The following is a 17,069-nucleotide window of genomic DNA, read 5'->3' as shown; positions in this document are numbered from 1 at the left end:
CTCTTGCCTAGAACGGGAGTTTGTGAACCTGAAGCTTTTCTCATGCTTATCCCATGTTTAAAATAAGCTATATTTTAGTGCTGCATAAAAACCAGCCCACTTTTAATGCTATTGCTAGTATGCCAGTCTCTCAAAGTTCCAACAGGTGATTTGCGGGTTGGTTTGCACATTTGCTGCAACCATAAGCCTATCTATATACTCAACAAATTGTTTGTTGGATGAAAATCATGTTCTTGAGCTGCAACTTATAACTGTGGCAATGTGCTGCCACAAGGAAGAAAGACAATTTAAGAAAGCCCTTATCTTTTCCTTACAGAACTTCATTCCTGTAGTGTAGGCAGTACTGGGGTGAAATCTTTTGTTATGAGAGTAAATTGCAGCTTTCCTGATGGCATATGCAAGCATCCATTATGCATTCTTGATGTGACAGATTTATTAGAAATTTAAATTATTTGACTTATTTGGTAGAAAGGAGTTGAAAACCTAATTTTAAACTTAGGTAAATTTCACATGCTATGTTTTATATTTTTATGGAGAAACAATTGGTCACACTTGTTATTTAATAATAATGATATGAACATTAATTTTAGGTCCAAGTTTGAACTTCAGTGTCTTCTCAGAGTTTCTTTTTATTCCTGCAGTAGGAAAATTCTTGTAGTTCCCATAAATGTTTTACTTGCCACATTCATGTTCGGTACATAACTGATACAAGAGTCTTGCAGCTTAAAAGAAAAGGCGAACTAGAAAAAAACCACGTATTATAATTAACAGGCAGCCTTAAGTTACTGGGCTTGTAGGTTCCAGGTATATGAAAATGCACATGTTGCAATAATTCCTTACATAGGTATTAGGTCTCAAATCTATACATTTTCCTTGGGAAGGGGGATATTGGCAATATTTCATCTGGTTATTCCTGTATTGACAGTTTTTGTCATCTGGGAATCAAAGAAGAATTGCTTTCTATAAGGATGTTTCTTGAGGATATCTGACTGCAAAGAGGAATACCATCTATAATATCTCACTAATATCATGCTAGGTAAACTCCTTAGGTTTGAGTTGATTGTTTAGCCTATGGATTTCTTGAATTTTAATTGACAAATATCAGTAGAAACAAATGGTCCTCCTTGTGATTACAAACCAAGGCCCTGGTTTTTGCTCATTGAAGCTGTCTGATTTATAACCTACTTGTCTTCCTGTGTACAGGGTAGAAACATAACTGATTCAAGTTCTACTATGAATTTGTTCAATCTCTTAGTTTAGAATAGAATCTGAGTGAGATCTTAACTCTTGAATTAATTCCAGTTGTCCAGTTTAGTGACCTTACTCCTGCACAAGGTTGAATACTCTGGATGCAATAAACCTTGTGAAATGAAAAGTGCAGATTATAGGCAGGTGTTGTTAGCTTAAACAACTTTTAAGAAATTCAGTACTCTTGTTAGGATATTACAGCTTAAGTAAAAAATAAATGCACCACTCTAATAAACCAGGGTCAACAAATAGAGTTTTGTGAACACTTATGCTCTAAATCCTTTAAAGGAGAGGCACAGGAGGGAGAGTACCTCTGGATTTTTTGCAGTAGAACTGCAACAGTTTCTGACTCCAACTGTTTGCCAGCAAACCAAAAGGGCTCCCCATATTATGCTACTGAAAAAAGTAATTAAGGGGAATTAAGGATGAATTTTCATGTGAAAGGATTGTGAGCTCAGTTCTGCTACTAAAAATATCTCCCTGTTCTGAGACGTGTACTTAGCGGCAACCAGTTCCTTCGTTCTTGGTACATGTCTGCCTCTTTACAGTGGAAACATTATTTGTCCCTGGTTATAAGCATGGAGAAACCCTAATATAGACTAATTATGTCTTTTGGGGTAATGCAGTATGTATATGTTCTTACTTTTGAACCTGTCTTTGGGTCCCTATGTTACTTCTGTAGGTTTTTCCCCTCTTAAAAATACTTTGCATTTCTGTTATAACCAGCAAATGGTTTAGAATATATAACTCTTAAGGGGCTAAATCATTGAATTGGATCCAGATAAACGAGGGGAAGAAGACAATGTATTTGTGCTGTTTGAATTTTCCTGCAAGTGATAGTAAAATATTTCTCACAAGCCAGCAGCACAAGGTAGCATACTGCGTCTACAGTATGAGAGAAATAGTGAATAAGGAAGCTGTAGGATAAACTAGTGGGCCGTAATAACGTCTTGAAAATAGCTTATGCAAACAGAAGCAATTCTTTGGATTTGGGGTTGCTTTTCTCATGCAATGCTCTTCCGCTAGGTCGGAAACAGCCCTTCTGTGAGTGGAAGAGGCTTTCCGCTAGCAGAAGGGCACCTGGGATCCAAGCTACTTGCTCCAATGGGACTTATTCCTTCTCCATTTGGAACATATCTAGCGTGAGCAGGCAGTAGAGTGGAAAGAGAGTCTCATTAAATGAACAGTTCAGAATCAACTATGAACCTGACATTTCTGCAAAGGAACTTGGTAGGTATAGTTATCTGCAGTTTAAACATTTTTGTGTCTTCTGTTTGATAAAATATTCCTCCTCCTAGGAGGGAGGTAGATATTTTAAAGAGTGAGGTACCCGTATGTTTATCCTGGTTGAGGGTATGCTTGTGAATGTGTGCTGTCATCTTGAAGGCTTGTACATACCCAGTGCATTGCTTTTAACTATTGTATAAATGGTTTAGAGAGAATTAAAATAAATTATGTAATTTGATTAAAGAATGATTGCATTATTTAAAAAATAATGTACATTATAAAGAAACTTTGCATTCATGCTGCAGTTGCCATAACTTACTTGATGGGGATTTTTAAAACTTGCCTACCTACCTAATTCATAGTCTAACTTTTAAGTGGATCTTATTATTTGCTGCTTTTGAAAAAAAAAGACACCTAAACTTGTGTTGTTTGTCCCGTTCAGGAGAAAAAAGAGCAAGAGCAGAAGTCGTAGCCATGACAGGAAGAGGAGTAGAAGTAAGGAGCGCAAACGAAGTCGTGATCGTGAGAGGAAGAAGAGCAAGAGTCGGGAGAGGAAGCGCAGTAGAAGTAAAGAACGGAGACGCAGCCGTTCAAGAAGTAGAGAACGGCGATTCAGAGGCCGTTACAGAAGCCCCTAGTATGTTGCGCAAAATTGACATTTTAGTTCTAATATTTCATTGCTGAATAAGCAGGAAATGTAATAAAAGTATAAGTTTTATTTTTTTAAAAAAAAGGCAAACTAACCTTTTAATATAGCTGCATAAGCCTCAATTTTAAGATGTATACATTTCTGTACCTTAGCTTAGGTTTTTCAAAATACTTTTAAGCAGACAACTTAAGAGAAATCTGCTTCCAGTATTGTGGGATCTGAAATCGAAGTATGACTGTGGCAGTGACACAATTTTCTTTTGCAGTATCGGAGAGGGTAATCACTGTAATGGTGGAATAACAATATTTGGTTCATACATAATGCCTTATGTCCTTGCCATACAGGGGGAGGATAAGACAGACCATGCAAGCCTGAGACTTTGCTTGCGCGCCTTCTTGTTCACACACACACACACACACACACATATATATATATATATATATATATATATATATATATATATGTTGCACTAAATCATCTGAGAACTAGCCCAGACTTTCTCATAATGTCAAAATGATATCTCAGGTTAATTTTGGATATGCTTCACATATCTGCCTTACTGCATCCCACTTGCTTTCAAATATACTTGTAAAGTGAACACCAGTTAGCATTTAGTTTCTTTCAAGATTGTTCCTGCCAATAATGAACTTGCTTAGTAATATATTGTCTTGTCTTTTTTTTAATCTAGTTCTGGTCCAAAATTTAACAGTGCCATCAGAGGAAAGATTGGCTTGCCTCACAACATTAAAATAAGGTTTCCTTCTCTTATTTTATGGTGACTATTTAATTATCTATTTTGATGTATTTAATACCTTCATAATTGGTTGTATCCTTTTTTCCATAGTAGACGACGATCTAGGAGCAAAAGTCCATTTAGAAAAGACAAGAGTCCTGTGAGGTAGGCAGTTGAATACTACTATTTAAATTGACTGTGCAGTGTTGAATATTATATGAGGTGTCTCAGTTGCTTTCTGTGCAAATCTCATTCTCACCTTTCAGCTTCCAGAACATGCTCTCTGTGCATGTTTAGTGTGCTGCCTCTGCAAGCCAAGGTTATTGTTAGTATTTTAATTTGGCATGAGTAGCATAGAGTGCACCTATTTTGATTGATTGTGGCAGTTCTGAAGTGTTGTGGATGTTGGTAGCACTACAGAATTTGATGTTCTTTTATTACTGGTAGTACGACCTTTTGCTTTCTCTGGCCATTAATAGGAACGTCCTTTGAAAGGCATCTGTGATACACCTCTGTGTGAAGGTGACTTATGCATTTGACATTAATGAGCTATAAGTAAAGGTAAAGGGACCCCTGACCATTAGGTCCAGTCGTGGCCGACTCTGGGGTTGCGGCGCTCATCTCGCTTTATTGGCGTACAGCTTCTGGGTCATGTGCCAGCATGACTAAGGCGCTTCTGGCGAACCAGAGCAGCGCACAGAAACGCCATTTACCTTCCCGCCAGAGCGGTACCTATTTATCTACTTACACTTTAATGTGCTTTCGAACTGCTAGGTTGGCAGGAGCAGGGACCGAGCAATGGGAGCACACCCCGTCAGGGGATTCGAACCGCTGACCTTCTGATCGGCAAGTCCTAGGCTCTGTGGTTTAACCCACAGTGCCACCCGCATCCCGAGCTATAAGTAGATTTTTGTAAAATTTTCACGGAGCAGCAAGAGATATTGTGCTCCTTTCAGCTGTTCTCCATTCCACACTGATGTGTCTCAGGTCTATGGGAACAATCTCTGCTGCAGGAAGGAACTGTCTGGTCTGAGTAGAGGCACTGGAATGTCTCCCTAAGTTAGGCTCTATGGAACCATTGGGTAAGATGACCCAGATGGCAGCTAAACTGCAGGAGCTTGGGGTGCAGTTATGGCCTACAGAGATTATTCTTAACTCAGTTTCATGGACCCAATGGGCAAATGTCATGTTAGCCTCAGCTGCCTGCTCCCCCATTTTTTGAAAAGCCATCCTTCACTGCTTAATTCAGTACTTACGGCAGGCAATTAGGGTCATTCCCCATCAGGCCAGGCTGAAAGAAAACTAGCATTGGGCTGTTTTCTTGCACTCAGTCTAGCTACTGTCTTTGAGCTCCTGTGAGCTTAAGCTTGTTAATCCATCTCTCCTGCCAGAATTTGCTAGCGGCACCCATGTATAGATCTTGGCCCCTGTGTGTTCCTGTCTGGCCTATCTACATATAGGGGACTTGCTTTGAAAATAGGGGGATTGATTGAATTAAAGAGTGATCACAGTCAGGCATAAATTTGCAGTCTTGTAACTGGAGTCATGGTCACTTTGCGAACAGAGTGCTGTTAGGTTTAGACCTTACTCCCATTCTTGCCATAGTCCGCAAAATGTGGACATTTTACAAGAGTAAGGTGTAAATAATGTTTGGAGGGAGATTTTGTAATATTGCCTTTCAGTTGCAAAGTATATGATCAATGCATTTTTGTGTGTAAAAGGTGCTATTCTGCTTAAGCTTGATAAATACAGTGATATGCCTTCATTTTTTCTATGCATCATTGCATTTCTCTTGCTGCCCAGTGCTATACTGATTACTGCCTTTGTATGGATAGAATATCGAAAGACATAAATTTGTAAAATGGCTGAATACGTTCTTTCATTTCAGACATACACAACTATTAAAGTACGTTGAGGTTAAAAGCATTTCCTTTCTAATGCTGGGATTAGGTAAGGTGTACGTACTTAGAAGTATGTCCATTAAATTAACAGATTTTTCCAGGCATACTTGTAGAATCGGGGTGCAAGACCTCTAAAACATCCTTTGTTAACCCCGAGCACCTTCTCCCAACCCTATTTTGTCTTTTTCATCTGCGTTACACATTCTTGTATATTGGGGTAGGAATATACATTACACAGGAAAGAGCCCTTTTCTGAGGGCAATACCTTTTTTTGCACTATAAATAATGAATTCTGAGATATTGAGACATTGACACATCTCATTAAAGGGGACTGTGGATATCTGGTGCAGTTGAAAAACAGGGGTACCTGTCTGCCTTACTTGAAGCATGTGCTATTTGAATGTTAAACCTCCATCTGTGTCTGAATGTAAATGGATTTAATGAATATCAGAACCAATTTTTTCAAATTATCTTCTTTTAAAATGGAAAATTACTGACCATGGTTTATCTATTATTTTCAGAGAACCAATTGATAATCTAACTCCAGAGGAGAGAGATGCTCGAACAGTATTCTGTATGCAGCTTGCTGCAAGAATTAGGCCAAGAGATTTGGAAGAGTTTTTCTCTACTGTAGGAAAGGTGAGGCGTCAATAACTCAAATTTCTTCCGGTGTCATCTTAATATTTTTAAAGCAGAATAACAGCAGATATTTTTCAAACTTTCTGAATATTAAATTCCATTTAAGATATAGTGGAGTATTTGGGATGATTTGCAAGATTGAGCTGCTGAATTTTTAGCCTAAATCTAAAGATTCCACATCAGGACTTGCTAGCTAAAATAACATAGACGAGGCATGACCAACTCACAAGAGACTGCGATCTACTCCCAGTTTAAAATGCAGGCCGTGATCTACCCATTGTCTTTGGAGGGACGAGGTGCATGTGTGGGGTGCGTGTGTGGAAGGAGGTAGCTAAGTGGATACAGGAGGGGGGAGTTTAAGTGGGGGTGGGAAGGAAAGGGAGGCAAAAGTTCTCTCTCTGAGGAGCCAGTTGGCTTCTCTTCCCACCCCCAGCCAGCCCCTCTCCCTCCACTTAACCAGCTCCCCCCCCCCAGCCCTTTCTCTCCCCACAGGTCGATCACGATTGATGTGTTGGACATGCCTTGCCTAGAACTATGTCCCCGTTTTGTGTCTTGCTTTCAAAATAAGATGGTAACATTGTAGCAAAATTTGGATAATACTTGGCTAATTATTTGAAGGAACAATTAAAAGTCTTTGAGGGAGAGTAGGGTAGCTGTGTTAGGGCACTGAAGCACCATTCCTTGAATACTGAAAAATGGCACTGCTTATATGTTTTCACAAGTTTATCTGCAGGCATGAGAGAGGGTTGAAAAATGATTAAATTTTGTTTCAAACATAATTTTTAATTTGAAGGCACTCGGTAGGAAAAATGTGAATAGTCCTGTGTGAGTAGTCATGGCTCGTCTTTGTATATTTATTTTACTTAATGAACTAGCTTAATAATATGTGGTTTTAAGTTGGCTTGTTATGAAATGGATTCCTTGTTCAAACATAATGCTAAGATGCTTTCAACATGTAATTAAACTCTGTAAGTCCTGCTCTGGGTGAAGGGGAGAGGAATGCTCTGCTTTGCTCATGATGCTTTGCTCATGTTCCTTGAGGCTTGTCCACATAGTGCTAAACAGTGGCTTAATATTACCTGTGAGCCAGACCTTGTCTGCACACTGCAGACTGCAAAATTACATTTGCTTACTTGGATATACTTAAGTCAGGAATCTGAGGAAACTGAAGACTATGCAGATTAAACTTTTCAAATAGGTAAAACAAGTTTTAACTGGTCCCATCTTTCTAGGTCCGTGATGTACGCATGATTTCAGACAGAAACTCCAGACGTTCCAAGGGAATTGCTTATGTGGAATTTGTTGATGTTAGTTCAGTACCTTTGGCAATTGGATTAACAGGACAACGAGTTTTGGGGGTACCAATTATTGTACAAGCATCTCAAGTAAGTTGATACTAATTTCTGTTCTAGCTCCGTTATGATAAGTAAATCTTACTTCATGTACACTTTATTCTTGCATTGCAGGGGGTTGGAGTAGATGATCCACCGGGTCTCTTGCAACTCTACAATTCTATGAGTCACTTGTGATCGAGTCCTTACATTCCATTCTCAATTCTGGATAGATCTGAAGTGTCATTTAGGGTTATACAAGGAGCTTGAATATGTCCAGTATATTTTTTACTTCAGTTGTTTGAGTTTGTCAACCTGTGCCACCTCAAAGTGCTGTTGAAGATTAGGGGACTTTTCAAAAGTAGTTTGACCAAACAATGATTGACAACAGCTAAGAGACAGAGATGGCAGATTAAAAAGTTTATTAGAATAAACTAGCATGCCTATTTGCAAATTTAAATGCCATCTACTTGAATATTATTGTTGATAGTAATAGTATATTTCTTAACGCTTGTGCCTAGTTAGTTACGATAAACAGTGCTTGATAGTAGACCAAAAGGTGGAAATCACTCCTAATTTATCAACAGTTGCATTTTTAAGATGGTGAAACTTAGTTAAAACTTGTTTTGCACTAAAAACACTGGTGATGACAGCAGACTCCTAATCTTGAATCATTGGAAGTCCCCCCCCTTTTTTTTAGTATTTATTTTTGAGTGCACTAAACATACAGTGAGTTGGAGGGCTTCTGCTAATATGCATGCTTTGTTTTTTGTTTAATGTAAGAATACAATTTTTGAACTTTACCTATTCTGTAGTGTACTTCTCTCCATCCCTCCCTCTCCCTCCCACCCACCCGGTTTTTGAATACAGTCTGAAGCATTCTACAGTTATATGTAGGACAGTTAACTGTTAAACTTTATTTAGTAATGTGTATTGTTTCTATTTGGGATAACTTTTCTAGGCAGAGAAAAACAGAGCAGCAGCAATGGCTAATAACCTACAAAAAGGAAGCGCAGGTCCCATGAGACTGTATGTGGGATCATTACACTTCAATATAACAGAAGATATGCTTCGTGGAATCTTTGAACCTTTTGGGCGGGTAAGTTTTTTAGTTCATTGGGGACAACTGCACCTAGTAGTAGTGACAGAATTATGAATTCCTGAAAGGTTTAATAGGCTAACTTCCTTTCTCTGATTTTAAAAAATGTTAGTTCAAGTAGAAATAAAAACTACTGTATTTTTCGCCATATAGGACGCACTTTTTCCCCTCCAAAAATGAAGGGGAAATGTGTGTGCGTCCTATGGGGCAAATGTAGGCTTTCGCTGAAGCCTGGAGAGTGAGAGGGGTCAGTGCGCACCGACCCCTCTCGCTCTCCAGGCTTCAGGAAGCTATCCGCAGGCCTTGCAAGCCCGGCGGGAGGTCCCGCGGGCTCGCAAGGCTTGCGGGCAGCAGCCTGCAAGCTCGGGGGACAGCGGGGAGGCACAGCGCCGCCACCCTGCTATTCCCCGACCTGGTCTGGAGGCTGGCGGGGGGGGGGAGAAGCAAGCTTGCTCCCCCCCCCCCGCCAGCCCCACAAGCTCGGGGGATAGCGGGGAGGCGGAGCGCCGCCACCTCGCTATTCCCGGACCTAGTCTGGAGGCCGGGGGGGGGAGCAAGCTTGCTTATCACCAGCCCCACAAGCTCGGGGGATAGCGGGGAGGCGGAGCACCGCCACCCCGCTATTCCCGGACCTGGTCTGGAGGCTGGCGGGGGGGGGGGAGAAGCAAGCTTGCTTCTCCCCATCGCCAGCCACACAAGCTCGGGGGACAGCAGGGCAAGCCGCTGCCCCACGGAGGCTAGAGAGGCTGTCCCTGAAGGCAGAAGAGGGAGACGGAGCGCTCCGTCTCCCTCTTCTAGCTTGGGGATGGCTGTGCAAACCTGGGGGGGGGGGGAATAAAAAAATTTCCCTTGATTCCCCCCCCCCAAAAAAAAAAACTAGGTGCGTCCTATGGGCCGGTGCGTCCTATAGGGCGAAAAATACGGTACATTTATTCATTTGATCCTAAAGACCAGTCTTGATTGAGTAACTTACAGTTGCACTTCTATAGTAGTAGATGCCAAGTTGCATAGACTGCTTTCATAGCAGATTGTCTAACTGCAATATTATTCTGGTTTGTGCTTTCAACAACACTGTGATAACATCAAACCATGGTATTACACCATGGGATCACATCTTGTGCTCCCTTTCCTCCTCACACTCTCCAGTTTACAGTCCCAGTTTTCAGGCAATATCACAATTGGAATGTTTGGTTGTAACTGCAGTTGATGGTTTGCCTCGACCAACAAATGCGTAAGCAGAGTGTCTGAGAACGGAGCACTTAGGCATAGCACCAAAGTATGATTTAGTATTATGTGTGACACATCTATTCTTTAGGATTTCACGATCCAAATCTTGAGGATTTCAAACATCCATGGGAGCTATTAGAACATTCTGTGCATATTCCAGTTTGCATTATGGTCCTGGACAAACAGACTTTGATTTCTTCAACATCCTGTTCTATAAAATAAAAATTGATGACAGTAGGTCTTATATACTAATTGGTACTGGTCTTTGCAGATTGAAAGCATTCAGCTGATGATGGACAGTGAAACTGGACGTTCCAAAGGATATGGATTTATTACTGTAAGTTTATAAAGTTTGTTGTGGCAAACAGGTTCTACTGATGTCAATTGAATATATTGTTTCCAAGTAAAAATTCTTAGATCTTAAGATGTTCTGATTTTTTTAGATTTGTGATCCTTAACTTAGTTTTAGTTTACATGTGTAAAATTATAATATGTACCACACCTTTTATAATGTGCCCTGAAAGAAGTTGAAGATATTTTAAGTCATAAACATGAATAATTCTGAAAGTTAAGTACTAAGCCCCAAGTTTTGGGCATGCTCCCAATGTTAGAATAATTCCAGTTTTTATTAAACATGACCAACCACTGCTATTGTACTGGACTTCAAGTTGGAGTGTGCTAAATGAAGGTGGCTGCTTCACTACCAGATAATGGCATTCAGTAGAGTACAGTCATATCTTGGATCCTGAATGCCTTGGTACTCGGACGTTTTGGCTCCCAAATGCTGCAAACCCAGAAGTGAGTGTTCCGGTTTGCAAACATTCTTTGGAACACGAATGCCCAACGGGGCTTCTGCAGCTTTGGTTTCCGATTCCGTTCGACTTCCAAGGTACGACTGTATGTTGCTGTGTTGATAAAAGCAACACATAAAATGAAAGGATGAAGGCAAAATTGTCCATAGACAAGTGTGCAACTTCTCAAGTTACATAAAATTACTAAATGCAAACGTCAAGTTGATTAACTCTACAACCCCTTAAACCAGGTGGAAGTATGCCATGGTTTGCATTGCCTGGTAGTTAGTTTGGGCTCCCATGTCTGTACCTATGGGTTTTATAGCAAATCAAATACATTGTGGCTTCTTTCACACTAAGCCAGTTATTTGAAGGGTTCTAGTATTAGCTTGATGACTGAAACTTAATAGTTTCATTTTTAAAAAAATAAATAAACGCTGAAATAAAAGTCTGCTAACAACTGTATTTTAAATGACCCTAGATTAATTTGTTTAGTTTTCAGACTCTGAGTGTGCTAAAAAGGCCTTGGAACAACTAAATGGGTTTGAACTAGCTGGCAGGCCAATGAAAGTAGGTCATGTAACTGAACGTACAGATGCATCCAGTGCTAGCTCATTTTTGGACAGTGATGAACTGGAAAGGACTGGAATTGACTTGGGAACAACTGGCCGTCTTCAGTTGATGGCAAGACTTGCTGAGGGTAAGTATATTTGTAAAAAGCATAGTACGTTTTTCTTCTAACATTTTTTAGCATAACACTACGTACTACTATATGATTTCAGTCTAAAGGAAAGCTCACTGCCAAGTTTTTCTAGGTAAGTGGGACGTAGTCATCTCCATGTAGACCTTCTAGTTTGGCTACATTGATTCCCAAAATTCTAAGCTGGTTTGCATACAGTGCTAAAACCATGATTTAGTACTATGGGCATGAGGTGAACAAACCTAAAGCTGCACTTCCTATTTTTCTTGCCTCCTGTGCAGCTAGGAAATAAATGCCTGCTGCATTTGCTTTGAGTTTTGTGAATCCTAGCTTGTCGTGAGGTGCTAATCAGAATCAAGGTTTAAAATAAACTTGTAAGCTTCAAAGTTAGTAAACTTTAAACCATGGGTAATGACACTGGCTTTAACTAATCAGAGTTTGTTATTAAACTGTGCTGTCTGGAAATTAAACACAGCAGAAGTCTTCCCAAATCATGTGGAAGTGGGAGGGGATAACTGTAAAGCTAGTAACTTTGATTGGGCTCATTCTGGTTTGTACTTGTAGCACAAAACAATATTTCATAATTTTAGTATCCTAATTAAATGTAGAGCCTCTAGCACAAAATAGATTAATGGCTTTCTCTTCCAGGTACTGGCTTACAAATTCCTCCAGCTGCACAGCAAGCTCTGCAGATGAGTGGATCATTAGCATTTAGCGCTGTAGCAGGTAAAATTGTTTTTTCTAAATACTGTAATCTGGAAGTTATTCTTAAGAAAGATAACTTACTCACCTGTTGATTATGATATGTTAGCTGATTTGCACAATCACAGCAATTTTCTGTATCACTTTATTTTAATTATATACCACTTAGTCACAGAAATTGCTAAGCGGGGTACAATCAGATTACAAAAGTAACAGTGAATAAAATTTTATGCAGGAAATAAAATTAATCATAAAAACAGTATTTAACTGCCTGCAGATATAGGAAGGTTTTCACGCACCTGAAGTTCAACTATCAGAGGGCCCTGTATAATATCAGTTGTGAGGGAGTTCTACAGAATCAGGCCCACTATACTGAATGTGCAGCTCCCGGGGGATATGGACTGCGTATCTGAGCCACAGGGGACCACTAAACCAGATTACTCTGAAGATTTATAAGGTATCCTGGGCTCAGAATGTTAAGGGCTTTGTAAATTATACAAGAACCTTGAACTTGACCCAGTAACATGGACAGCCAGTGCGAGCGTTGAAGTGCCAGATTTATGTGCTGATGATAATCTGTCCCTACTAGCATTCTAGCCACAGGATTTAGCACCTGCTGGAGCTTCTAGACTAAACTAATTATTTTATTTATACATACCCTGCCCAAGGATAGCCCCACATAGAGCACATTGTGGTAATGAGTATTGAGGTTACTAGTGATCAGGTTATCCCTGTCTAAGAAGAGCCATAGTTGATAACCATAGCTTGTAAAAGTTACTCCTAGTCACCGAGTCTACCTGAGTCTAAAGTGACAGAGAACCCCCGAATTATGAACCTGTTCTTTATGAGAGAGTATAATCGTGTCCAGAATAGGCAGGAGGCCAATTCTCCAGTCATGGGAACCATTCTTCCACAGTGGCTTCTTAGGCTCCTTATCCAGTTTCCTACTTTGCCCAGTGGTCCATGTTTAACTTCTCCTGATTCAGATATTGTGGAGAATAGAGCTGCATGTCATCAGCATACTGATGATACTTGGCCTCCAAACTCCTCATGACTGTTCCCAGTGGCTTCATATGGATGTATTGGCAACTAGATTCTGCTCTTCAGCACACCATAGCACAAAGACTGGGGCCCAAGACACGATACCCCAACTCTGTTCTGTATTGAATCACCGCCAAACGCAACAGGGAGCTCACTTGACTAGCTAGTGATGCTTTAAATCAGGACACACTGAATGATTGCTGATTTCTGACTTGCACCATGAGCTTTCAGTAGAGCAGCATATTGTATTAAAATCTACACACATTATTATACCATCACTTTTATGGATGTTAGTTATGTGGTTGTCAAGACCTTTATGTAGTGGTTGCATGTACAGCTTTCTGCCTTACGTTGCTGTATCTCACATTTGTCCTGTGATTAAGATTAAAACTGCTCCTGCTTGTCTTACTGATATCTGCTTCGGTGTCCAGCCTCTGATAGTATGATGGCTCAGATGACTGGCTGACTCTGATATACAGGACACACTTCGCATAACCAGTCTTGAATTGCTTGTGAAATTTTCACATGACCTCTTTCTTTTATTGCTTCTTGTCTGCTAGCTTATGCATACACAGTGACAAATTTTCATAGAGGAATGGGTGATATTCTTTAGGGCATTAAGGGGTGTGTGTGTGAGAAAATTGTATTCCAAATATTATATTGAAATGTTCTCTGCAATATTTTTCTTTAGATTTACAGACACGACTTTCACAGCAGAGTGAAGGTGAGACTGATTTTGAATAGAGTTGTACATGGCTAGAAAGACAGGCATTTACAATTCCACCTCCCTGAGAGTAAGGATAAGTGCTCCTTACTACTCGTGAGAGGAACTCTCAGAAGCTTTAGACAGTTCCCTACAGTTTGGATAAGAAAAGATACAGCATAAATTTCTCCTGTTTCTTTCCCAGTCCAAGTGAAAACTTCCACTGCTTTCAGCCTATCATGCTTGGCTGTGAAACTTGGTAGCAAGGAGAAATGGATGCTCACCTAGTTAAGATAAGGTGATATTAGTGGATCCAGTATGAAGATGAAATTTGAGCTGTTGTCTTTTGTTAAAGTAAATAATAAAGCACTGGATCATTTCTATTTTCCAATTCCTCTTCTAAAATAATTTCATTTTTCAACAATTCTGGTGTGGATGTGCTGACACTCAAAAACCAATGCATACACTATTGGGATTTTGGGTGTAGTCTTATATCTCTGTTCTCAGGCAGTCCACTCAGTTGTACTTTACTTGCTCCAGAGCCATTTCTGAGTTGGATCTAAATTTTGTAAAGCATTGGCCCTTTTGATCTAAGGACATTTATGCAAGCTTATTTGTCTGGTGCAAGATGAAGGAAGAAATAAACAAGTTCCAACAGAGCAATCTGATTAGCACAATGTTGAATTCCTCCCTATATGCTTCAGACAGTATCTTGTCCTCAAAAATGGGGACGGGAGTAGGCCTATTGAAGTTAATAAGGCATGTTTAAATTAGGTTCATTAACTTTGGCACCTCTGCTCTAAGTAGGACTTAGTTTAATACAACCCGTGAATTCAGAGAGCTGTTCAAATTACTTAGTGTTTCTTGACAGGGACATAATGCAGTCAGTTTACTCGTTAGCACAGTGCTCAACAAATTGAATGACAAATATATCTCCTGACCTCCTTGCCCAATTTGAATGAAAGATTGTTTTTAGGAACTGTATTCTTGCAACAGAATCATATTTTGTAAACCTTGGTTTTCTATTTTGTAACATTGTATTATGATAAATTTTCAGTAGAGTTTGCCTTGATACTTTTAAAGTCTTAGTTGTATTCTGAGGGTGGAATTCGGCATTGTGATATTACAAACGTTCTGCCTGTGCAAGTGTTATCAGCTTGCCAGAGGGACCAATCTGCCTCCACTGGCATGCCTCTCGCAGCCAATTGCGGGGGAGGGAAAGAAAAGAAGAAAGTCTGTTAATGCACAGGGCTTTTAGGTGTATCCCACCCTGAATTTTGTGCTTCTTAAAATAAGGAGAAACTTACTCTACACTTTCCTCTCCAGTGTTGGCTGCAGCTGCTTCTGTACAACCACTTGCAACACAGTGCTTCCAGCTCTCCAATATGTTCAATCCTCAAACGTAAGCTAATCTCTCTTTTTTTGTAAAATCTGTTTTATTGCTCTATTTTCAGTATACATATGAAGAATAAATAATTAATTATTATTGTCTTACTCTTCAGTGAAGAAGACGCTGGCTGGGATACAGAAATTAAGGATGATGTGATTGAGGAGTGTAACAAACATGGAGGCGTTGTCCATATTTATGTAGACAAAAATTCAGCTCAGGTATGTTGATTAAATCAGTACCCAAAGGTGGTAACTTCTATCTGTTCCTATACTTCTACAAGATGTGAGATGTGGCTATACTACTGATAGTATGGTCAAGTACTTGGGAGAATTTTATGTTCTACAAACAGACCAAACTAAAGTATTCTGTGTGATGCCAGAAAACTCTGTTACTCAGTTGTTAGTGAACAAATGTCTATACAGACATTGATTCAATTACTATGTACATCATTGCATGATTAAAATACATGCTTATGAATCCTGAATTACTAGCTGCAAAGAATATAGGTCCAGTAAGTACTGCATGGACACAGTAATTCAGTTTTACTAGCAAACCAGAGGTTGGACTAATCCCTTTCCAATCCTGGGAGGAATGTGGGGAGTGTTCACGTGACACACCACACCACAGCTGACACACTAACGTGTCATGACACACAGTTTGGAAAGCTCTGCCATAGACCATTCAGTTAAAGGAAATCAGATGACACTCTGAAACCTAAATGAGATTTGCATGCACCTAAAACTTTGATGGGGAACCTGTAATATTCCAGATGTTGTTGAACTCCCAACCTGCCTCAGCCAACATGGCTAGTGGTCAGAGATGATGGGAATTGTAGTCTAGAAACAATTGAAAGGCGACAGATTCCTCATCTCTGCCCTACAAGATCATGTAGGAGTGCTCCTTAATCTAGTTCTGCTTTCAGATGCACAGGTAGCTATGTGCTCACTTTTGACTGATAGGCCAGATGCAACCCTTCCTGATGAAACTGGACCATGCCACAGTCTTTCAAGCCTTAATTATCTCGTGCTTTTTGTGGCATTGCCCTTGAAAAGCTTTTGGAAACTTCAGTTGGTACAAAATGCCACCATCAGACTTTTGTCTCAGGTTAAACATTCAGAACAAAATTACTTTTTCTTTTTTTGATTTCTTGCATGATGTACTTTAGCATAAGCTGCCTTGAATTAACTTTGTGCAGAAAAGGCAGGATATAAGTATATTAAATTCATTTGATGGATTAAAATATTTATTCACATTTCATCTGTAGTTTTGTTCCAACAACTTGAATTGTTGATTTCTGTTGATCTGCAAGTTGATCCGTTAAATGCAGTAAACATTGTTTGTATTTCAGGGTAACGTGTATGTCAAATGCCCTTCAATAGCTGCAGCAATTGCAGCTGTCAATGCATTACATGGAAGGTGGTTTGCAGGTATGTGAACTAAAGTTGTTTACTACTACTACTACTACTACTACTATTATTATTATTATTATTATTATTATTATTATTATTATTATTATTATTAGAATTAGAATTAGAATTTATATACCGCCCTGTTACCCTCAGGTAATGTATGCCTTGTTGCTGTCTAACATAGGTAATAGGTATAGATAAGCAGCTGGGACTTTGAGAAGTAAACAGTGAGGGGAGTTGTTTTTTAGAACACCACCTAAAAAACTAGGTAATCACAAG

At 39.6% G+C, this 17,069-nt stretch overlaps 1 protein-coding gene across 6 annotated transcripts in view; it reads left to right on the top strand.

Moving 5' to 3' along the window:
- The window catches only part of RBM39 (RNA binding motif protein 39), a 34,270-nt gene that overhangs the window by 15,164 nt on the left and 2,037 nt on the right, over window positions 1–17,069 (top strand). For 5 of the 6 annotated variants that reach the window (XM_082228659.1, XM_082228662.1, XM_082228660.1 and 2 more), the window contains 13 exons: window positions 2,918–3,112; window positions 3,813–3,878; window positions 3,969–4,022; window positions 6,280–6,397; window positions 7,630–7,782; window positions 8,690–8,827; window positions 10,326–10,391; window positions 11,341–11,545; window positions 12,194–12,271; window positions 13,980–14,012; window positions 15,318–15,393; window positions 15,494–15,599; window positions 16,730–16,808. In XM_082228659.1, coding sequence (XP_082084785.1) covers window positions 2,918–3,112; window positions 3,813–3,878; window positions 3,969–4,022; window positions 6,280–6,397; window positions 7,630–7,782; window positions 8,690–8,827; window positions 10,326–10,391; window positions 11,341–11,545; window positions 12,194–12,271; window positions 13,980–14,012; window positions 15,318–15,393; window positions 15,494–15,599; window positions 16,730–16,808 — 1,367 coding nt within the window. Of the gene's footprint in view, window positions 1–2,917; window positions 3,113–3,812; window positions 3,879–3,968; window positions 4,023–5,782; window positions 5,808–6,279; window positions 6,398–7,629; window positions 7,783–8,689; window positions 8,828–10,325; window positions 10,392–11,340; window positions 11,546–12,193; window positions 12,272–13,979; window positions 14,013–15,317; window positions 15,394–15,493; window positions 15,600–16,729; window positions 16,809–17,069 lie in introns of those variants that run through there. The other variant, XM_082228664.1, reaches the window with a different exon arrangement.

Source organism: Podarcis vaucheri, assembly GCF_965113315.1.
Source record: "Podarcis vaucheri genome assembly, chromosome: 6".
In the NCBI taxonomy this organism is placed as follows: Eukaryota; Metazoa; Chordata; class Lepidosauria; order Squamata; family Lacertidae; genus Podarcis; species Podarcis vaucheri.
Note: the sequence above shows the minus strand (reverse complement) of the source record. Positions and strands in the feature narration are given on the sequence as shown.